Here is a 24,151-nt window from a genome sequence, read left to right as displayed (position 1 = left end):
GTGGGTGCGCGCCCCTTTTCCCTCGCGTTACACCCCCCCATGGTCGTCCGCGGCTACTTAGCCCCACACTGCTCCCAATGTCTGCCTGCTCGGCTGTTTCTCCCATCCGATCTGAACCCAGAAATATGCCCACCCAACAAACTTAACCATTCCATTCGCCGTCCTCAAAACGGACCGCCGCCTCCCCACAATCTTCCTCGCTTGCACAGACCAAAGAAATTCCCGAGCCGCTAAACACGAAATGAGAAAATAAAATGAGGCTGCGGCCACAACAAATCGAGGATTTCCCAAGTTGTGCTCCTTTCTGGGTCTGTTGCTTCACGGTTGCCTGCGATCCTTTCACTGCTCTGGGTTCGAAGGCGCGGGTTAGAGGTGACTTTTAGAAGTAAGGGGGGGAATGGGGAGGAGAGAAAAGAATAAGAGAGGAAGAAGGGGCGAGGCGGGGAGTGAGCCTCCTTTTGTCTGCTGATGCTCCCGGTTGCTGTGAGGGGTGGGGAGAGGGGGCGCGCGGCCCCTTTAAGAGAGGCGCCGCCGCGCCGCTCTTCTACCTTTCCCTTTTGCGCACCTGGTTCTTTCGAACTGCGCCCTTGCAGCCGCCTCATTGGCTGCGGCGCGCCAGCAGCGCCGCTTCTCCCCGGTAACCTGACCCCAGGGCGGAAAGGGAAGGCAACCTGAACGGGCTTAGGGGCAGGGAGGAGAAGCCGCCTTTGGCCACGGTCCTCTGGATTGGGCCATCGCGAGGCAGCGGGAGGAGCTTGGCTCCGTCATCTGCCCGCATGCAAAACCGTGCAGGGGTCGGCGGTTGCTGAGAGCAGAGCGCTGCAAGGAGAGAGGGGCGTCTCCGCGGTTGCAGATCTCTCTTTCTCTCGATCTCCGTCGCACTCGCTTTTCTATTTCTTGCTTCTCCAACTGCATTCCAGGTTTTCCTCCTCCCGGAGCCTCCCACCTCCTTTTCTCCTCCCCTCGAGGAGGCGGCGCCTCGTCGTTTCAAGCTCTCTTTCTCCCTCTCCCCCTGGCTCGTCTGTTCCATTAAAGGAATGCTCTCCCCTCCACCCCATCTCGCCATCACCTTCTCGCCGTGAAATTTAAATGCAGTTTTGAAACCCCCCCCCCCAAAAAAAGAGAGAGACAGAAGAAGGGCACACTGACATCATCCTGCCTCGGAACTGAAAAGGAAGAAAACGAAGGCGAAGGGATCTGTTTCTTAATTTTTAACCATTATTGTTTCGTTTTTTGTTATAACTCTCCAAGCTGCTACGGGCAGGAGGCTGGTTCGCCGTGGTTGCGCGCTTAGTGCCCCTAGCGCAAGATTTTTTTTTGTTTTATTTTGCAGCGGGGAATCGAGGTGGCAGCGATGTTGGAACAAGTGAAACGGGCAAAAACCTAAAGCAGGTTGATCTACGAGCCAGCAACTCGCCTCCCCCCCCCCGCTCCTGCGCGGCTTGCTGTGGTTTTGATTAACCTCTGGTAAGTTGATTGCTTCACTTGGAGAGAAAATAGCTACAGAGCTTTCGGAGCTGATCCTTTTTAAAATTTGGGTTGTGTGGCTTTTTTATTTTTTTGGCGTCGAATTTTAAGGCATGGGAGTTGTAGGCAGGAGAATGCGATTTACAGAAATGACTGGATTTGCTCCTTCTTCCTTGTTGTGCTCTCCCTGAAGAATTATAGTGATCTGGGTTTTTTGTGTGTTTGTGTTGTTTTTTTTAAAGAGACCCTCCAAGATGTTGAAATAAAAAAACATTTTGACCTGAAGGATTTTTTTTAAAAAAAATTAAAAATAATTTTATTTATTTTTTGTGAAGGGCAGTTTTCTTAAAGGAGTAAAAAGTAGAAGTGGCTATCTATATAAACATGGCAAAGAATTCTGTGGAAGGGTCCAAGGAAGACCTGAGCAAAGTGACGGAAGAGGACATGTTGAGGTGCAGCAAGGAAGAGCTGGTGAAGAGGCTGAAGAAACTGGAGAGCGAAAAGATGAACTTGATGGTGGAGCATGGCAACTTGATCAAGGACGTGAACCAGAGGCTCCAGATTCACTTGCACGAGATCAGGGGGCTGAAGGAAGTGAACCAAAAGCTCCAGGACGACAACCACGAACTGAGGGAGCTCTGCTGCTTCCTGGACGACGACCGGCAGAAGGGGAAAAAGCTGTCCAGGGAATGGCAGAGGTTCGGGAGGCACACGGCCGGCGTGATGTGGAAGGAGGTGGGGATGTACCAGCAGAAGCTGAAGGAGCTGGAAGCCAAGCAGGACTCCCTCATGAGGGAGAACATGGAGCTGAAGGAGATTGTCCTGATGTTGGACGAAGAGAGGAACGGAGCGGGCTCTCGGAGTTCGATAGACAGCCAAGCCAGCCTCACCAACCTGAACGGGGGCTCTGGAACCAGGGATGTTGGAGATGGGAGCAGTACCTCTAGCACTGGCAGCGCAGGGAGCCCAGACCATCACCACCATCTTCACCATCACAAGCCTGTTGAGAACAAGGCCGGAGCTATCCGGAGGTCGATGGATGACCTCTCGGCACCGCTTCACCACCGGAGCATCCCTAATGGACTGAATGGTAAGTTTTATTTAAATCCACTTATTTCTCTCTCTCTCTGTCTCCATTGGAAATAGCAAGAAGCTTAGAGATCAGTCCAAGGGGGAACCCACATGTGGGATTTTGGCTTTGTCTGAGGCCTGTTGATCCTGTCTTGCAACCTGACACTTGTCCTCCTGACTTACAACTCGCTTAACAGAAGTCACCCTACGGGTTAAAGTTAACCCGTAATAACAGCCCAGCCATGCTAGCAATTTGGGTGGTTAAGGACCCCCCACACACACATTTTTCAGCGCATGCTTTTTGGGAGAGTATAGCTCATCGTTATAAGTATGGAACCAGGTGTCTGTGCTCAGTTAGCACAGACGTGCAGTCATTGTGTTACCTGTGTCTCTTGTGACACTCCCCCCCCAAGTACACAGCAGCATGAACTGTTCTGTTCGTGGTACCAGCCTGTCATTTAGGAATTCCTGCTTCTTTGCTCCTGTGCGAACAGAAAGCTTGGCCATGATGTGCTCTTGCTTCTCCACAGAGTCTCCTGGGCAGGAATGATGGCTCTGGCCTCCTATTGTCTAGGCTTCACCATCTGCAGCAAAACAAACAAACAGACACAGCTCCCTTGTCTCCAGGGTTCTTGCCAGGTTCAGTTCATTAGCATGTAAGAAAAGCGCTTTGGGACAGAAGATGTCAGAGGGATGCGTATGAGATCTGGATGAGTGCAGGTCAGGCAATGGTAGCTGAAATGCTGCTTCCCAAATAGTGGTATTGATGATCTGATTGTTTAAAAAAACAAACCCAGTTTCTTTTATGGCTGGTTGAGTGCAGAACAGTTTTGCTGCTGATACGGATGCAAAATGTTCGCTAGCTGTGCCATTGAAGTGGAAGTTGTGATTCTCCCTCCTGCTCCATTATAAGGCCGAATAAATGGATTGTGTGGAGTTTCTAAATTAAACAGTGTTTAGTAAAAAAAAAGGTTTTCCCCTTCAGCCTTTAATGTTTTGTTTTCTCCTGTTACCTGTTTGATAGCTTGAGCACCACAGAAAGCATAGCAGGGATAGCGATGATGGCAGTTTTAAGTCCTCATCTGTAAAGTGATGATGAAAATGCTGATTCTTAGGTCTTTGCAATTTTCTCTCTCACTGAACAATATCTGTGCCAAAAATATTGGTTAGTATATGTGTAGTTTGTGTGTGTGTGTGTGTGTGTGCGCGCGCTTAATTTGCTGTTCTTCAGTGACTGGATCCATATAAATATTCTGAGTCACTTCTGCTAAACCCTGATAAAAAGCTGATGTGATCTCATACTTATTTTATATATCTGCCTACATGTTGAGCTCATTCTGTCTCAAGGGCTTAGCAGAGTACGGGAACTTTGTTAGCATGCTGACAGTAGGACGAAATGTGTGTGCGCACACGTGCCTTTGTAATGTTACATGGATCAGATTGCCAAGTGAAAAACTATCCTCCTTATCGCCTTGCCTGCAGCCGCCAAATTTGGTTCAGATAAAACTTAGCCTATTATCTCTGAAGGTGTTCAGACTTTGAGTAGCCAAGGAATGAGAAGTTGATGGAGATGAGGCAGCCACTCAGTCTGGGCACAAGCTTTCTGGACTTTATACAAACGGAAAAGCCATGGGTAATATATTGGGTATTGTAGGATGAGTGGTGGATTTTGGGGTCCTCACTTGAACAAACCTTTCAATTTGTTATATAGGGCGTTGGGCACTGAGCACTATAGTTAATGCATGTGCAAATCCCCTTCAAATCTTAGCAGACTGATGCCTAACCTTTTTATATTTGGAAGTCTTGCCAGCTGTGTTAGGCTTGTGCTATTGCTTTTGTGTTGAACATTGGCCATGCTGGTTGGGGCTGATGAGTGACACCCAACAACATCTGGAGTAGCACAGGATCCAACAACATCTGGAGTAGCACAGGGTGCTGAGCTGAGGGGCTGCAAAACAACAACAGCAACACCTATATTTATACCTAGCAGTTTGAAAGCACGTCAAAGTGCAAGTAGATAAATAGGTACCATTACAGCGGGAAGGTAAACGGTGTTTCTGTGTGCTGCTCTGGTTCGCCAGAAGCGGCTTTGTCATGCTGGCCACATGACCTGGAAGCTGTACGCCGGCTCCCTCGGCCAATAACGCGAGATGAGCGCCACAACCCCAGAGTCGGTCACGACTGGACCTAATGGTCAGGGGTTCCTTTACCTTTCTACCTACTCAAAGTTAGGCCTTGGTCAGATGGGCGATTGAGTTGCTGCAACTATGACCCAGTGCACTTGAGAGCATTTGCAGAACAGAAGGCAAGAGGGATGAGAGCATGAAAATAATAAATTTTGGGAGGGGGCACCTAATTTTGCCGTCGCTGTGGGCATAGCTGTCAAGTTCTCCCTTTTTTTTACAAGGGAAATTCCCTGATGCAGAATAGGCTTCCTCGCGAGAAAAGGGAAAACTTGACAGCTATGGCTGTGGGTGCCATATCACCAGAGTCCACCCGTGTCCGGAGGGCATCTCATTGGTTACCTCTGCCCTATGGGATATCATTAAGAGAATGAGCCACAGAAGACCTTGTGTTTGCAGTGCTCCTCCAGTGCTGCCCCAAGGAGGAATTTGGAAACTTCCCGTTCTTTTTTAGACTAACTGCAGTTTGCTGTAGCGTCCAAACCCTGACAAGCTGTGGTTAGACTTTGCTATGTTTAGTAGAAACAAGACAGCTTCAAAACATGTTTTACAAAGCTGGTTTGTTTCCCTGTCCTTAGATTGGATTAACCACGGTTTAGGGTCTGGACATAACACTAAACTGTGCTTAATTTAAAACAGAAGTAGAAGTTTCCAATCTTCTCACAGCCATGCTAGGGATGGAGGAGTGTGCCAGCCCAGATTTCCTGGGGTTCCTTCTTTCAATGTTAAATCATGGCTTAGCGTTGTATGTGAAATGGGCTATTGATTTCATTGGGGCTTGACTTCCAAACAAGTGTGCTTAGATAGGCAAGTGTGCTTAGAAGGCATCTTCTCAAAAGCAATACAGTTTTGTTAATAATAATGCTATGGAGTTGTGAGGAAACTGAGGTGTGATAAGAGAAGGTGGCTGGAATAGCTGAGGTAAAAAAAAAAAGAGGGATGGAGAGGAAGGGGTGGATAATCACAATCCTGTTCAGTAGGGAAACATGGCCTCTCTGTCTGGCCCTTGGGACTCACCCTAGGCCACAGGCCCTCCTAAGCCAAACCCCTCACCCGTTGTGTTTTGCACCCTCCTCAAGTAGGAGGGTAGGCCCTGAACCAATGACTTCAAGTTACAAGAAAGGAGATTCCGGCTAAACATCAGGAAGAACTTTCTGGCAGTAATAACTGTTCAACAGTTGAACAGATTCCCTCGGACTCTGGTGGTGGATTCTCCTTCACAGGAGGTTTTTACATGAATGCTTCAGTTGAGATGCTTGCATTGCAAGGGGTTGGACTAGATGACCTTTGGATTCCCCTTTAACTCTACAATTCTATGATTCCGTAAGTGTTTTTTTTTTGCCTGGCTGGAATGTGTCCTTGAGCTCAGATTATGCCAGGATAGAGGTGGGTCTGCGTGTGCGGGCAAAGGCAGGACTGCTGGTACAGAGGTAGAAATCGCACGATTGCGCTGCCTCCTTTTGCCTCTGGTTCAACCCACCACTGGCATGCGGCCCCCAGAAGATTGCTGAGAGGGAGATATGACCCCTGTACTGGAAAACAGTTCCTGATCCCTGCTGTTCAGGAAATGGGAGAATACTGTACACTATATTATGCATCGCTAAAGGAACGGCCCTCTGCTGTGGCAGGTCTCTTACAGAAGTCAACAATTACCCACAATGCTACTGTCCTTAACAGCCTCTGGCATTTGGGCTGTTACTTACAAGAACAGCTAACAAAACCTGGGAGACTTGGCTGTCTACACACTGCCAATAGGAATTGATAGCAGTATTTCTACAAGCTGGCATTTTAGCTCCTAGGTATTTAAAACTACCCTCTGCTAACCTGTCAAAGGAGATGGTAGTTTGTTTATTTTTGGCGTTTTATGTACCGGCCAATCAACCGCGTTGTAGTTCTGGGAAAGAGCTCAAAAAGCAAACTACAGTTCCCAGCATTCTCCAGTTCTTTAGGAGTTCTGTCTTAGAAAAACTGCAGACTCTGCTCTAGTTCTGATCCCACCCATGGCTGGCATGCCGCCTCTGACAGATTGCCCACAGCGGGAAAAAGGTTTCTCCAGTCCCACCTTGGGATGAACGGTGCTAAGCCTCTTTCAATCGAACCAGTTTTAAGTGTGTGCGGTATGGCTGTGCCTGAATAATGGATTCACAGGGCCCTCCACCCTGATGGAGAGAGAAAGAGAGAGAGGTTTTGCACAAGCTCAGCAAGACTTGATTATTGAATTTGGAGGCTGCTGTGGTCCCTGTAAAATTCTTCTTGCAATCTAGTTCAACCCTCAGTCCTCATAATCTATGTTTTGTTCTTATTTTGAGTATCTATACCCTGCCTTTCAGTTGAATGATTCTCTTTTTAATTTTTTTTAATTTTAAGGTGACTTAAGAATAGGCTGTGTTAATAGCGGGGATTGAGACCCCAAAACTGGACACAGCTGCGGTCCAGCAATCCATAGCTCCCCTGGCTGATAGATGGGGCCCAAATTTGCTTCCCTCTGGCTCTGCAATGCCAGGGCAAATGGCAGCTGGAGCTGCGTGTTATTTCTGGCAGGGAGAAAAGAAGCCAGCTCCTTGCATCTGGTCCTTCTCTGACTGATAGATGAAGCCAGGCTGAATATCTCCTTGCTCCGATTGCCTTCCCCCTCTACATAACTGACCACTGTGGTCTGCAGGAGAGAGGACCTCCTGTAGATACCAGTTTCATCCGGAAGTGTAAGAACAGGTCCTTTAGTGTGGTGGCACCTACACATTGGAAATCTCTCCTAGAGATTCCCGTCTTGGTTGGAATCTGGCTTGAAATTGTGTTCTTTTACCCTTGATACTTTGAAATGTTGGTTGCTTTGGGTTGTCTCGGGTGGAGTGATTTGCGAATGAAGTAAAAATAAATATTATTCCTTCAGAGGCAGGGGGCGTTAACCTCCCAGTGGGTGGGTCCCCTGGCACAAGGCACAGGCCCGAGTGTCCGTTTCATCTTCATAAGGAAGGATCCATCAGCCCTCTGAATTCCCCCTGTTCTGCTAAGTTGGGAGCACTGGCACTTCACTGTTGGGCTCCAGGGAAGCACTGACGTCAACAGGAACATGTGTGGTAACTTGCCTAAGCTTCCCCTCTAGGCTATCAAGCCACCCACCCCACCCTCCCTTATGTTGTAGGGTTCTGGGGGTTGAGAAATCACTTGGCAGTTTCGCTCCTTTGAATTCCTTTGCCCTGGAATACAGAGACGGGAGAGACGAATAAGTCTGGCACCGGGAAAGCAGATTGCTGCTGAGGCAGTTTTCTTTGGGTACTTCCTCCACTAAACACATGATGTGTGGCTTTTGGGAGGGGTAAAAAACGCAGAAAGCGATGGTCTCTTTTTAGGTTGAATCTCTTGTAGGGATGTCGCTGCTGCAGGAAAGGTGCCCTATGCTGAATCATCCATATTATGGCTGTAACGTGGAGGAGTGTTTTATTTCTTTTATTTCATTTATATACTAACCTTTTGTGGACCCAGGTGGCGCTGTGGGTTAAACCACAGAGTCTAGGGCTTGCTGATCAGAAGGTCGGCGGTTCGAATCCCTGCAATGGGGTGAGCTCCCGTTGCTCAGTCCCAGCTCCTGCCCACCTAGCAGTTCGAAAGCACATCAAAGTGCAAGTAGATAAATAGGGACCGCTCCGGCGGGAAGATAAACAGCGTTTCCGTGTGCTGCTCTGGTTCGCCAGAAGCAGCTTTGTCATGCTGGCCACATGACCCGGAAGCTGTCTGTGGACAAATGCTGGCTCCCTCGGCCTATAGAGCGAGATGAGCGCGCAACCCCAGAGTTGGACACGACTGGACCTGATGGTCAGGGGCCCCTTTACCTTTACCTTATACTAACCTTTAGTTTTAACTCTGGTAAATGCCCAAATGGGAGACATATTGGGAAGAATATGCACACTGCCTGAATTTCCGCCATGAAGGAAACATGGAATATCCATAGCTCAGTGGCTGGGCACATGTTTTGCATGTGAAAAGTTCAAAGTTCAACCCCAACACCTCTAGCTGGGCCAAAAGGATCCCTACCTGGAGAGCCACTGCCCATTATTGTAGACAATACTGAGTAGAAGGCATCTATGGACTGACTGGGGGATAAGATAATTCCATAGTGGGATTTAAGTACTATAATGAATTCAGAGTCTTAGTGCTGACCTTTAAAGCCCTAAATGACTTCAACCCTGTATAGCTGAAGGAGTGTTTCCACCTCCATCTTCCAGCGGTTCCCTCATTGCAAGAAGTGAGGGTACAGGGAACCAGGCAGAGGGCCTTCTTGGTAGTGGTGCCAGCCATGTGGAATGCCCTCCCATCAGATGTTAAGGAGATAAATAACTATATACAGTGGTGCCTCTGGTTACGAACGCCTCGGGTTACGTTTTTTTGGGTTATGAACGTTTTAAACCCGGAAGTGAGTGTTCCGAGCTCTCGGAAGCCTCGCCGCTGTCCGGAACCAAACCCAGACATCTGTGGGGCCTGTGGAGGCTCCGCAACTGGGCTCCAACAGCGGGAGCTCTTGGAGGCCTCCGCGAATGCCCGGAGCCAGGCCCCGACATCCTCAGGATGCCCAGCAGGTCGCATCCCAGCCCCAAAGTTAGGTAAGGAACGCTTACCTAATGAAGACCAAGAGCAGTGAAGCTGTTAAGAAAACAAAAATTAGCCTGGGCCGAAAAGCCCTTTACCAACCCTTGCCCCACCCCCAGCTGTAGCAAAATGGGTGGCATCTAGCCAGGTAAACTCACCTACCCTGTGGGAGGGGGGGGAGTGGTAGATTTTGTGATTCTGTAAGGGATGTTGGGATTTGTTTCTGTTAGTCTGCTCTGTGCCTTTCTCCCCGCTCTGCTCCTTCATTTGGGGGAACCTCTGGAGGACTCTGCCTTCTGTCATTGTTTTGGGAATCATGTGGAGCCCAGTTAAGTTACTGGTTGATTGTGTGACTGCAGAAATGGATAAAAACACCCCACCCACACAATGACTATCATCAGTGCATGTAAGGGGGGGGATGTTAATTTTTTCATCTACAATACTGTCTTATTTATTTTATAGTACAGTACATTGATTATTGCCTTCATTTTATGGATCGATGGTCTTGTTAGACAATAAAATTCAGGTTAAATTGTTGTTTTAGGGGGTATTTTTCATTGTCTGGAACAGATCAATCCACTTTTCCATTACTTTCAATGAGAAAGTGCGCTTCAGGTTAAGAATGCTTCAGGTTAAGAACGGACCTCCGGAACCAATTAAGTTCTTAACCTGTGGTACCACTGTAGTACCTTGGAAGTAGAATAGAATCCGTTCCGGAAGTTCGTTCGATTTCCAAAATGTTTGAAAACCAATGAGAAGCAGCCAATGAGAAGCTGCGGAAGCCCCGTCAGACGTTCGGGTTCCAAAAGAACGTTTGCAAACTGGAACAATCACTTCCGGGTTTGCGGCATTCGGGAACCAAATCGTCCGAGTTCCAGGGCATTCAGGATCCAAGGTACGACTGTACAATCTTTCGAAGACATCTGAAAGCAGTCCTGAATAGGGACGTGTTTAATGTTTGGTGTTTTATTATGCTTTTACATTTGTTGGAAGCTGCCCAGACTATCTGGGGCAACCCAATCAGATGGGCAGGGTGCAAATAATGATGATGATGATATCATCATCATCATCATCATCTTCATCTTCATCATTATCAGACTGCTCTATAAATTCTGCCTTCTCAAGTATGTGTGGAACATTCTTTTGGAATTAACCAGGATGTATAAGGGTGCATAATTATGCCTGTATACTCTGTACCAAATAGAAATTTTGCTTGCCAGCAAAAATGAAGAGGGTGGAGCTGTTGTGGCCTTGTTCAGTCCTGTGTGTTTGTATAAAGGGACTTGCGTCTGAAGCCTGCTTTTGCACCCTGTGGGACGTAAAACAAGATGCTGCAATTGGCCCCAAGCTTTGGTGAAATGTTGCGAATGGCAAAACCTGCATTTTGCTGCATGGCGAAGCAGTAGTACAGACACTTTACTAGCTGGCTGGAATGCAAATCAAGCTCGCCTCGCTGAAAAGTGTTTTGTGAATCGGCTCTCCATTTGGGTATGCTATTGGAATAACTTGCCCTGCGAACAATAGATTCCCTGAGCTTTGTTATAATCTGCTCATGTGTGTGAGCACAGTTCCTCCCACTTCTTGGCTGCCTGTGTGGGAAGGAACTCCCTGGCTGCAAGCCAACATTTTCTCCCCACCCCCCACCCCCCACCCCCATACGGAGGCCTCTGTTTTCCAAACATCCAGCTTCAGACCCCACAAAGGTGGTTGGTGTTGGTGTTCAACTTGGTGATAAGTCCTGGGTATGGGTTTCATTCACTGAGAGTTGGGACACCTATCTTCATATTGTTTCTTCAGCATCATTCCTGGGTTTCCTTGTAAACCTGATCTTTCTCTGAGGGTGTATGTTAAGAACTTCAATGGCTCAGATAAGCATCAGTATTCTGTGTAGTCGATCCTAAGTGCCTTTTGCAAAAGCTTTCACATACATATGTAAATGTAGACTCTTATCCGGACTGTTTTTACTGAAGTTGGAAAAGTCTGCTGTAGCAAAAGCGGTCCATTAGGACTGTCATACCATTGCTGGTGGGAGAGTAAACTCTGAGTTTGGAACTACCCCCCCCCCAAAAAAACCCTCTACAATTTTGACCCCACCCAGAAGTCTGGTGTCAAGGCCAACTGTTACATATCAGGGGCGGGCGGGCCCAGTTTTACTTTTATGTTTTCACATGCCGCCACCTCAATGTGTATTGAAAGGGTGGTCCAGTAGGCATTGGAGAAAGCAAGTGTTTATTCTTTTGTTAGGAAGTGGTGCTCAAGGGCCTTGCATGCAGAAGATTCAATTACCTGTTCGTCTCCAAATAGGGGCTGTGAATGGTCCCTGCCTGGGACCCCACAGAGCCACTTCTAGTACATATATAGATAATGCTGAACCAGGTGAGCTAATGGTCTGCCTCCTGTATATGGCAGCTTCCTTGTTCATTTTGCAGCTCAGCACTACAGGTGCCTTGGGGTTAGACCTTTCCAACCCCCTCTTTTCTCTACTTCTCTTTTCTGCTGTGCTTAGAAAAGAAGAAAGTGCCCAGGCTGCAGGTTGACATCCTCTTAGAAAAAGAGTAGACGTGTTTTGAGAGTGTAAACATGTTTTGAGAAAGAACCCGATAGCAGCGTTCAAGGTCAAAATCTGTGAGGCATCTCCTCAAACAATCCTGAGGGTTCTTGAAGAAGAAGCAACTGGCATCCGCTCCCTCCTTTCCCCAAGGACATGAGAAATATAAATACGAAAGGTTCCACTCCTTTTCATTGCACAGCTCCTAGTGTGTGAGGTGTTTTATTAACCATTTTCTTCTTTATTGCTACACTTAGCATCGTAGCTAAGCTTGTGAGCTCTGAACCAGGATATCCCCATTTCGAATCACTGTTGGCACATCATGCTCAGCCAAACTATGGCATATCATGAATGCACAGGCTCCTGAGGAGGCAACTGCACCTGTTTGCTTCTCCCTAGGTGTGTGGCATAGCCAATAAACCAAGCTTTGGCTTGGCATGTTGTCCAAACCTGAAACCATGTGTAAACGTTCTCTTCCATAACCGTGATGACCTGTAGCCAAGGTTTGTCCTATGGTAGAGGTTTTTAAAACAGTTTAGAAGTGGTGTGTGTCTGTGTGTACCATCTCCTTTGTGGGGAGAGGTAGTTTAGAGTTTGGCTGCAGTTCTCTGTTTTAAAAATGATGGAGGTGCCCACTAGAAATTCACCCAAACGTTTCAGCCAGAGTCTTTAAAAAAAAACACAACCCTGCACAAAACATTAACACAGTAAAAGCTCTTTTAGGGGGGAAAAACAAATATCGCATTCAAGTCATGAAACTTTGCTAAAGGATTTGGTAAGAAACAAACCGAGAATACGCTGCAATGTAGGAATGCATATTGATTGTACGTGAATATTCTGCTCAAAAGCAAGCTTAAACATTAGCTTGGCCCCTAAATGACTCTCTCCCCAACGCTCTTTCTTTCCCGGATGTGTTTCCATGACTCCTGGTTCTTATGGTTGGAACCTTCCTTAGATTTTGATCAGACGAGGCCTTTTGAAATTTGACATTGATCCCACGGAGGGCAATGCTTTTTGCCCTTTTAGATCCCAAAACACAGAGCGGTAAGGCTGAATAGGATCCAAATGCCAACCTTTTTTATTTGTTTTATGAGGTAATAACTTGTGTTTACTGCTGTGTTTCTAAGGACTTTCCCTTCCGGGATCTGGAAGCAGCTCAGAACCTGCTTACCTTCACAGGTAATAGTGATAACATTGGGCCTCTTCAGACCATTTAAGCCCAACCTCAAACATGGGACCCATTGAAGTGCTTTCCTGTGTGTGGATCTTCTACCACCACCACCACCACCACCCCCGACCCACTTTTTTATTTCTTTTTAAGAAAACTACAGCAGTGGGAACACTGTGATTCTCATCTGATCAACCCATGACCCAGTTGCAGGTCACTTGGACACCAGCGATCTAGGCCAGCTCGCAGCACAGTGCCAGAAACCCTCACCCCCAGATGTTCCAGACAGATTTTCATGTGCGATTGCAGCCTGTGATTTCGTTTATCTGATGTACAGCCTGCCCGAGGCAGGGGGGAAACGGGTGCATGGCGTGTTTTGCCAGACATTGTGATGGGAAAAGGGCTCTGCTTAGGAAGACAAACTGGCCTGATTGAAGTGAGTTGTGACTGAACCCACCCTCCTGTTACTTCCAGTCAATAAGGTGACCGATTGTGGAGGGCAGGTCTCCTATATTTGCACTATACATTTGAAGAAGTCGTATATATACCACTTTAAACAGTCATTGCTCCCCCCCCCAAAGGGTCCTGGGAACAGTAGTGTGTTAAGGGCACCGAGGGTTGTTAGGAGACCCCTGTTTCCCACCCACCCACGGAGTTTCATTTCCCAAAGTTCCCTGGGAAAAGGACCAAATAGTTAAACCACTCTGAGAACTGCAGCTCGGTGAGGGGAACCCAACAATTCTGCTCAGTGCCCTTAAGAAACTACAGTTGGTCTGATAATGCTTTGATAATGCTTGATAACGCTTCAGATGCAGAGGGTACCAGAGAAAAGGAAACTCTGGCAGGTTACAGCCTGCTCTAAACAAGGGAATCAAAAGCTGCCTTTTGCTGAAATCTCCGATCCGCGCAGTGGTTTAAATGTGTTGGAGCCCTCTCTTCCTGTTACACCTGGTCACCTGCTCTTTCCAAGTTCCGTAGTTTGATCTGGAGGACGACAAAACATGGGTGTGGTTCCATACTGGCAATTTGGGCCAATTTCTTTCCCCTTCCTACTTCCATTGAAGTTTGAGGTGTCCAAATGCTACACCCTATGGGGCTGGCATCTTAGATGGCTGCGGTGGCCATTCATGTGGCTGGCTAGGTGTGGCAGGTAAGTGGCTCAGGTGTTGCCATCTCCTGGAATTTCTCTGAAGTGTGGCAAGAGGCAGGATGTGAAGAGCTATAATCTCCCCACTTCTTTGTGACATATTAAAATAACGATGGCTGGGTTGCAGACTGCAGGCTTGTCCCAAACCCTTCTGGCCCCACCAAATTTTAATCATGGCGTGGCAGTAAATTTCGTGAGGAAATGAAGCAATGAAGTTTCTGTGTGCTTTATATTTCATATAAATACGTTTTTGCATTGCTGTTTTGTGTGCGTCCTAGAACGAATGTGGGCCTCTGCTAATCCGGCCCTTGATTTTTTTAAAAATAAAATTGTTCAGTGTATTCCCTACGAAGCACCTGAAAGTGATTTCACAATACAGCAAAACCTTTATACAGAACAATTACACATATAAAAGCAATTAAAAAGCATTACATATGTAAAAAAACAGTTAAAACCTAAGGCCTGTCCAGACACGTAGACGTTTGTGTGTGTGTTTTTTACTGCTAATTTTAATTATTTTTGAGGGTGTTTGCTGATAATTTTAATGTTGCTAGCAAACTGCTTAGATGTTTTATTGCAGGCAAGTGCTGTATACATTTTGTTAATTAAACTAATTCACTGAAACAATAAATCTGTCTGTCTGTCTGTCTGTCTATCCATCTATCCATCTGATAACTTTTAGGGAAAAAGCCACAGCTCAGTGGTAGAGCAACCCCACCAAATGGGGGGCATGAATAATAAAATTATTATTATTTCCATGCAGAAGGTCCTAGGTTCAGGCGGTGGCATCTCGGGTATGGCTGGGAGAGAACCCTGCCTGAAACCCCACAGAGCTGCTGCCAGTAAGTATAGGCATTATTGATCTAGTTGGGCTAATAGAATCATAGAATTGTAGAGTTAGAAGGGACCACAAGGGACATTTAGTCCCACCCCTTGCAACTGCACCAGTGGTCTGACTTAATATGAGGCAGCTTCAAACGTTAGGAAATTCTCCAGATCCTCAGCTGGTCCCTAATTATGTGAGCCTCATATCCTTGGAATGTTGGTGTGCCATTGACGTGACTCGCCTGTTACATCATTCTAGATTCAGGTAGGTAGCCGTGTTGGTCTGATGCAGTCGAAATAAATAATTTTTAAAATTGTCCAGTAGCACCTTAGAGACCAACTTAAGTTTGTTCTGGCTGTACGCTCATTGTTAAAATTGTGTTTATGGAAGACAATCTTACTCGGCTACGAGTGATCGCCAAAGAGAAGAAGAAGAAGACCCAGAACAAACTTAGTTGGTCTCCAAGGTGCTACTGGACAATTTTTATTTATTTATTTCGACTGCTACATCATGCTCAGCTTTGTCATATATATATATAGATAGACTTGCTATCCATGAGGTGGCTCAGATTGTTCTGGTTTGAGACCCCATGTGGTTCCCAGAAATATGTCCATTGCTGCTTGAATAGCTAAATCAGTAAAGCATGAGACTCTTAGACTTGGGGTCTTCGGTTTGAGCTCCACATTGGGCAAATGCTTCCTGCATTGCAGCGGGCTCGACTGGATGACCCTTGTGGGCCCTTCCAACTCTGCAGTTCTATGATCTATGTATTATTGGAGTATTCAAGACAAGGCACTTTGCCAAGAAACCACCACCTTTCCTCAGTTTGTCCCCTCGCCTTTCCACCTGAATCTGTCCATATTATGAGTGACCTTGTCTAGCTCTTTTCCTGGGCTGGCTTGAGTCAAGCAGGGTACAGATTCTTTACCCCCTTAGTGAGTAAAGCACAGGAGTACGGAAGGAAACCAGCTGAGATATTTATCTTTTTGGCCAATTACGTTGCTGACTGATGTGTCTGCAGTAATAGCCCATCATGGTTATGTGGTTTTCCAAAGAAGGATTGCTGTCTCGGGGGTTAGGAGGGTGGAAAGATCGCTACTAGTACTATTGATCCCCACTTGTAAATGCTCACTTAGGGGGCACAATGTATTGCAGTAAAGCAGAGGTATGGAAACATTTGAAAGGAAGTGGCTGTTGCCCGGGGCGGGCAGGGTGGGTGGGTTGGAACTGATCCATGCGTATGGCCATTAAGGCACGATATATACTTCCCTCTTCCTTGCCTCCCTGCCAGCCCTGTAGGCCAGAGAACCTTCTGTTTTCATTAAGGTATTGACAATCAAATGTGCATGTTTGCTGGGATAAATTAATGAGGCCAGAAAGAGCAACAGGGGGCAGAGGCAGGAAACAGGGCTAGCTCATTGGGATTTCCGAGCAACTGGCAAAGGCCATCCTGGATGTAAAAAAAATGTTTCGAAAAGATAAATAAAGAGCAGAGAAACGTGCATTACTTGTTTGTTTTAAATTCTCCCAATTCCAAAGATTCTCTCTCTCTCTCTCTCTCTCTCTCTCTCTCTCTCTCTCTCTCTCTCTCTCTCTCTCTCTCTCTCTGTGTGTGTGTGTGTGTGTGTGTACATACCTTCCAACATTTCTCCAATGAAAATGTTGTTGTTGTTGTTTAGTCGTTTAGTCGTGTCCGACTCTTCGTGACCCCATGGACCAGAGCACGCCAGGCACTCCTGTCTTGCACTGCCTCCCGCAGTTTGGTCAAACTCATGTTCGTAGCTTCGAGAACACTGTCCAACCATCTTGTCCTCTGTTGTCCCCTTCTCCTAGTGCCCTCAATCTTTCCCAACACCAGGGTCTTTTCCAATGATTCTTCTCTTCTCCTGAGGTGGCCAAAGTATTGGAGCCTCAGCTTCACGATCTGTCCTTCCAGGGAGCACTCAGGGCTGATTTCCTTAAGAATTGATAGATTTGATCTTCTAGCAGTCCATGGGACTCTCAAGAGTCTCCTCCAGCACCATAATTCAAAAGCATCAATTCTTCGGCGATCAGCCTTCTTTATGGTCCAGCTCTCACTTCCGTACATCACTACTGGGAAAACCATAGCTTTAACTATACGGACCTTTGTCGGCAAGGTGATGTCTCTGCTTTTTAAGATGTTGTCTAGGTTTGTCATTGCTTTTCTCCCAAGAAGCAGGCGTCTTTTAATTTCGGGACTGCTGTCACCATCTGCAGTGATCAAGGAGCCCAAGAAAGTAAAATCTCTCACTGCCTCCATTTCTTCCCCTTCTATTTGCCAGGAGGTGATGGGACCAATAGGGATGCCCTATTATTCCATATTAATATTATTATTATTAATAATAATTTTATTATTTATACCCTGCCCATCTGACGGGGTTGCCCCAGCCACTCTGAGCAGCTAGCAAAATGAATTTCAATAGGGACAAATGTAAGGTTCTGCAATTAGGCAGGAAGAACCAGATGCACAAATATAGGACGGGGGATGCCTGGCTTACTAGCAGTACAGGTGAAAAGGATCTAGAGCAGGCATCCCCAAACTGCGGCCCTCCAGATGTTTTGGCCTACAACTCCCATGATCCCTAGCTAACAGGACCAGTGGTCAGGGATGATGGGAATTGTAGTCCAAAACATCTGGAGGGCCAAAATTTGGGGATGGCTGATCTAGAGGTTTTATTAGATTGCAAGCTTAACATGAGTCAACAGTGTGATGCAGCGGCAAAAAAAAAGCTAATGCTATTCTAGGCCGCCAGTTCAAATACAAAAACTGAGTTCTGCACAAAGTACAAGTGTCAGCCAATCTCCAGGAAAGGGGGAGTTCAAGCCTTGAGGGGCTGCTGCCAAGAATGCCCTTGAAAACCTGTGTGACAGCCTTAGATCAGTGGCAGAGCATCTGCTTTGCATGCAGAAGGTCCCAGATACAACCTCCAGTGTCTCCCAGTGGGGCAGGCAGAGACACTTGCCCGAAATCTTGGAGAGCTGCAGTCAGACAATACTGAGGTGGACAAGCCAGTTCTCTGACTCAGGAAGCTGCCTTGTACCATGTTCCTTCTTAGTATACTGATTATATTGTCAAGAACGTGGGGTGAACAGCTTTTAGTTCTGGGGCCACACCTGCCTTACCAAGGCTCCCAGGTCCAAGCAGCCACATACCAATAGCAAGAGGGAGATGCTTGCAGAGAGCCAGTTGGTCTGGTCTGACAGCTTTGGTCTGAGAGACTTTTATGTGCAGCTCAACCATCTCTTGCTGATGCTGCCTATAGATTTTGTTCTCTTGCCCAGACTCTTTATTTGTACATCAATTAAAATGCACCCAGAATTGAAACTGACTATTGCCTAGCGCTTACACCAGTTAAACCTGATAGTTCTTGAGAGTTCGGCTGCCCCAAAGGTGTCTGTGTTCCCCTGCTTATATAATTTAGTATTTGTTACTTTTGCCTCTAATTCTTTCCCCTTCTCTCTTTCTCTGACCGCCATCTCTTCCGCTGCCGTTTCCCGGTTTCCTCTCCTAGGAATGTTTTGGTATGTTCCAGCTAAAAAAACTTTAGAATAAAGACTCCTTATGGATTGCGATAGAAAATCAATCGAGAGCCTGTGGGCCGTTGATGCAATTATGGTCTCATACCTGTCCGAGGCAATTAAATAATGGAATGGAAACTGAGTAATGTCAAATATCTGGTTCCTTCCTGCGGTACGTGATTACAGAGGATCAAATTAATTGAAGTCGTGGGCCTGCTAAGTTAGAGTGCTGCGTTTAGGTGAAGACTGGCTGGGGAATTTGGGAGAGTGAAGGCCCTGAATCATTTAGCATAGGAGCAATCTGAGAGGCAGTAAATAATATAGTTTGGTTTTAAAAACGCAGTCATGAGGAACTTGTGCAGAAGAAGACACCATCCCTCGAGACCTGTTATATTTAAACAGGAAGTGTAATACAGTGGTACCTCGGTTTATGAACACAATTGGTTCCGGAAGTCTGTTCATAAACTGAAGCGTTCATAAACTGAAGCGAACTTTCCCATTGAAAGTAATGGAAAGTGAATTAATCCGTTCCAGACGGTCCGCGGAGTACTTAAACTGAAGCGTTCATAAACTGAAGCGAACTTTCCCATTGAAAGTAATGGAAAATGGATTAATCCGTTCCAGACGGGTCTGCGGAGTACTCAACCTGAAGCGTACGTAACCCGAAGCATGGGTGTAATTGGTTCCGGATGTCTGTTCATAAACTGAAGCGTTCATAAACTGAAGCGAACTTTCCCATTGAAAGTAATGGAAAGTGAATTAATCCGTTCCAGATGGGTCCGCGGCGTTCGTAAACCGAAAATTCATAAACCGAGGTGTTCATAAACCGAGGTTCCACTGTATTGGCAGAAAGTATCTGATACCAAAATTCCTACTTGAAGTGTTTATTCAGTGTTTTTTTTAAGAAAAATACTTTTTATTCACTTTTCCAATTAAACAATATAAAAAACAAAACATACATACACACAAACACATACAAAAACAAAACCTCATAATGATATCATTCCTTTCTCATCTCATCTCTTTTTTGCTCTGCCGAGCTCAGACCTCCCTCCCTCCATACAGCTTTATTATTCCACTCCTATCTCTCAGTCCCTTTTATATATTCAGTCTCACTTCGTAGGTTTTATTTACTCCACTCTCTCTGGAACTTTGTCTCTTCCTGGTTTCGGATCCTGCAAGTCAACTTAGCCAGTTCAGCATAATCCATCATTTTTGTCTGCCACTCCTCAATCGTTGGTACCTCTTGTGTTTTCCACTTTTGGGCTAATAAAATTCTCGCCGCGGTTGTAGCATACACAAAAAGTCTCTGATCCCCCTTAGCAATCTCCTCTCCCATTAGTACCAATACAAATGCTTCAGGTTTTTTGGTGAAAGTGTTTATTCAGTGTTGGCCCAGGCATAAAAAGAGAACCCCTGTTTATTAATTATTAGATTGCAAGCTTAACATGAGTCAACAGTGTGATGCAGCGGCAAAAAAAGCTAATGCTATTCTAGGCTGCCAGTTCAAATACAAAAACCAAGTTCTGCACAAAGTACAAGTATCAGCCAATCTCCAGGAAAGGGGGAGTTCAAGCCTTGAGGGGCTGCTGCCAAGAGTGCCCTTGGAAACCTGTGTGATGGCCTTAGATCAGTGGCAGAGCATCTGCTTTGCCACTTGATAAGAATATATTTGCTAGTTCGGAGCACCAGCATTGTGACCTGTCAAGATTGAGATGAGCAGAGCTTTAACTCTTGTTGGTAACCAATATATGGTATTCAAATGTGTTTTGCCCCTCAGAGTGGAAGCTTAATAGAGCTCTCATGGTAAACAGCTTTTGGGCAGCCTATTCTTTTACGTACAATATGATCTATATGCAATTTAATAGCTGTCACAAAGAGGGTGGAGCAAATTTCTTTTCTATAGGACCAGAGGGTAGTATCCAACCAGTGGGTCCAAATTACAAAAAAGGGGGGGGATTTCAACTAAACATGAGTCAGCAGTGTGATGCAGCAGCAAAGAAAGCTAATGCTATTATTGGCAGCATCAACAGAAGAATAGAGTCCAGGTCAAGGGCGCCCCACTCTATTCTGCCTTGGTCTGACCACATCTGGAATATTGTGTCCAATTCTGGGCAGCTCAGTTTAGGAAGGATGTTCACAAGCTGGACCGTGTGCAGAGGACGACAACCAAGATGATCATGGGTCTGGAAACCAAGCCTTATGTTGTTGTTCTTTAGTCGTTTATAAGAATATATAATGGACCAGAGCACGCCAGGCACTCCTGTCTTCCAATGCAGGTTGGTCAAACTCAAATTGGTAGCTTCTATCACTGTCCAACCATCTCGTCCTTCCTTATGAGGAACCTTGAAATAGTAGTTTGCTCTTTTTTAAAATTAAAAAATGGCTGAACAAATAATCTCTCAGAGGTATTGTGCCAACCAAATAGTATGATTTTTAACTGGAGAATATCTGCCATGTTTCTTCAGCTGACCTTAATTTTCCTTGAACCCATCTGACTGATAACAGAAAGGTTCTTTTGCGAACCTTTCCCCAACCCAACAATATCCTTTGGGAGGTGACCAGAAGTGCGCGCGGTATTTCAAATGCATGCACAAGCTTTTATCATTCTTGTGATACCGTGCGGGGGGAAGGGGGGGTGGAGTTCAAGTGCTGAATTGCTCAGAGCTGTCAAAGGTACAGGAGTCCTGCCAGGAAGGGAAAAGCAAACAAACAAACCATGACAACCATAATCTTGTACTCTGACTTCTGCTGTTTGCTCCAGGCCTCCCTGCATGGGTGGGACTTTGGAGTGCTTACGCTGGCAATCGACTGGCTGCCCGTGGGATGAAGCTCTTATAGATTTAGCGCAAGGAGGGAGAGCCGTTCAGATCGTTGCTACAAGTTACGGGGAAAACTCCTCCTGAGGAGCAGTGGAATTCCTCCCCACAGCTCCTCTTTATTGTAGTGCCATCAGAAAGAACTGCCTACAGTTCCCCCAAGCATTTTTTCGTGCACGTGTGTTGGGGGGTAGCAAGCCAATTTCAGCAAAAATCAAGGCTGAAGGATACAAACCACACATTTCAGGGCAGACAGGCACAACTGTCTCCTTAACTGAAAAGCAATCGAGTCGTAGAATTGCAGAGTTGGAAGGGATCGCAAGGGTCATTTAGTCCAACCCCCTGCGGGGCAGGAATCTTTCGCAAAATGTGGGGCTCAAACCCACAACCCTGAGATTTAAGAGTGACTGAGCTATCTGCTTTGGGAGGCTGCAGATTTTTGAGTGAAGGAGCATTGTTAGAGGAAGGGGTGCTTAATTACCGTACTTTTCTGTGTATATGACTATGGTAGGTTTTTTAAACTTTAAAATAAGGTTTAAAATCTGGGGGCATTATTAAATAGTGGGTAGACAACACAGCGTTTCTTCAAGAAGCTCTTTATTCGGAAGCCAAAACAGAACTGAACTGCATTGCCGAGCCGGCCTGCTTTTATAGAGGCTGGCTCAAACAATGTATCAAACATAATTCAAAGTTCCCTCCTAAAACAACTGTCAAGGACCTGAGGACCTGAGGGAAAACTATATACACTAATACATAACAGGCATCTTATACACGGGAAAATACAGTATTCCCCTGTGTTCCATTTCCCCCTGCTTGGTTCACTTCTCAGCACTAACTTAACACATGCGGTGGGGATTGGGAGAAGGTTGAAGAATAAATATTATATATAGTGTATATATATATATAATTTTATATTTTATCCCCACCCCAACACAAGTGGGAAAGCAGCTTGTTGTTATTGTTATATATTATTCATTAAATGTATATCCAAAGATCAAAGGGCAGTTTAGAGGGTGATTTGAGATCAGGATTTTGCTTGGGAAAATTTTAAATTTATATACTGCCCTGTACGCACAGGTCTCAGGAAGGTTCACAGGATAAAATCACAAAATGTGCAATCAAAATAAATAATAATAATAATTTAATTATTTGTACCCCGCCCATCTGGCTGGGTTTCCCCAGCCACTCTAGGCGGCTTCCAACAAAAATTTAAAATACATTAAAATGTCACACATTAAAAACTTCCCTGAACAGGGCTGCCTTCAGATGTCTTCTAAATGTCAGGTAGTTATTTATCTCTTTGACATCTGATGGGAGGGCGTTCCATAAAAACAAAAACAACCAAATACACCCCCCCCCAAATAATAACCAGAGAGGGGAAATAGAATTTGAAACACACAATATTTGTAACAAAACATATACAGTAAAAATAAGCACCCGTATAAGTCAAGGAGTAGATTAAAAGATCAATTTAACTTTCAAATCAAAACGTTTTAGCCATGGGTTCCCCCCCCCCCATTTTAACCATTCATAGAAGCTCTTTGATCCAGTGGAGGCTTATATAAAGGGATGCTGGGAGGCAATTTTCTATTACTCCCCCTTCCTTCTGCAGTCCTTGCTCCCATCCCCAAATCTGATCCAAGGGTTGGGGAAACCTTTGGGACAGCATTTGGTGGAAGCAGGGGAGGTGGTTAAGCACCTCCTCCCCTGCTGCTTCTCTAGTCAGATTGCAGCCTCTTGCACTACTACTTTGCGTTACAAAGAAAATAAAATTAGTGAAAGTCTGTGACATTTTGGCATCGTACAGGGGCTGAAAGATAAAACAGGAAGTTCCTGGGTTCTGATCTGCCACAAATTTGCTCAGCGGTCTTAGCGGTCTTAATACTGACTGGTCTTGCAGTGTGTATTCCCCCTATTTCCGATGTTCATTTGTGAGTGGTGTTGCTGATGCAGCTGAAACATCACCACCCATATACATATTAAGTAGGGCATTGACAGATTTGGGAGAACTCCTAAGGATTGTAGAAGTATTCCTAGGGGAAACATTCCCGGGAACCCCCTAAAACAGCCCAATGGTGACTGGGTATGCTCAGTGGCCTCTGAAAGCTGGCAGACTGTTTATGCACATGGAAATGGATGGGGAAATGGAATGGAGTTTCCGGGCAACGGGCATGGCTGATTAGAACAGTGAACAAGAACACTTGCCACTGCAACATTTTGTTGCATGCCCCACGTGCTACGGTAAGCATGACCCGTTTCCTGCAAAACCTTGGGCTGCGAGATTCTCAGAAAGACAAAGTCTCCCTGTGTGTGTTTTAAGCCTCACGTCCCAATTCATTAAACGGGAGTGCTCGTTAGGGTGGGTGTATTCGTGGGTGGGCGTGTGAGTAAAAACGAGCCGCTGCCGTTATTGGCTTTTTGCTTCGACCACGCAGTGACTTTCGCAAACAAGCAGCGCTCCTGTTTCTATGGAGAGGGACGTGTTCGCGCAGCCTTTAATTTGGGAGATGGAGCTAACCTTCTCCTATGCTTCACAACTCAGTAAGCAGCGCGAAGACAGATTCTCGGAGACAATGCTCCTTTTTCTGCCAGCAGATATCTATTTGTGGAAATGGGTCAGCTTCCTCTTGGTGGACACGTTAGCGCTCCAGTGCCTGGGAGCGCTTGCTTTACAATTTCTCTCTCCGCGACGCAGGCAGCAGAGCTCCTCTGCATAACTACTCGTGGCAGCCCAGTGTTTCATGAATTGAAGCGAGTTAACCACAAGGAGAGGATGACATTTCAAGACAGCGCAGGGT

General features: G+C 46.0%; 1 protein-coding gene across 3 annotated transcripts in view; it reads left to right on the top strand.

Annotated features, from left to right (window-relative positions):
* Positions 1-665: 665 nt before the first annotated feature.
* The window catches only part of CCDC85C (coiled-coil domain containing 85C), a 168,510-nt gene continuing 145,024 nt past the window's right edge, over positions 666-24,151 (top strand). For 2 of the 3 annotated variants that reach the window (XM_088673255.1, XM_035106276.3), the window contains exons 1-2: positions 666-1,467; positions 1,803-2,557. In XM_088673255.1, the coding sequence (XP_088529381.1) occupies positions 1,852-2,557 (706 nt within the window). In that variant the 5' untranslated portion in view covers positions 666-1,467; positions 1,803-1,851. The remainder of the gene's footprint in view (positions 1,468-1,802; positions 2,558-24,151) is intronic. The other variant, XM_035106287.3, reaches the window with a different exon arrangement.

Source organism: Zootoca vivipara, chromosome 1 (assembly GCF_965207765.1).
Source record: "Zootoca vivipara chromosome 1, rZooViv2.hap1.1, whole genome shotgun sequence".
Lineage (NCBI taxonomy): Eukaryota > Metazoa > Chordata > Lepidosauria > Squamata > Lacertidae > Zootoca > Zootoca vivipara.
This window is presented reverse-complemented; position numbering and strand designations above follow the sequence as displayed.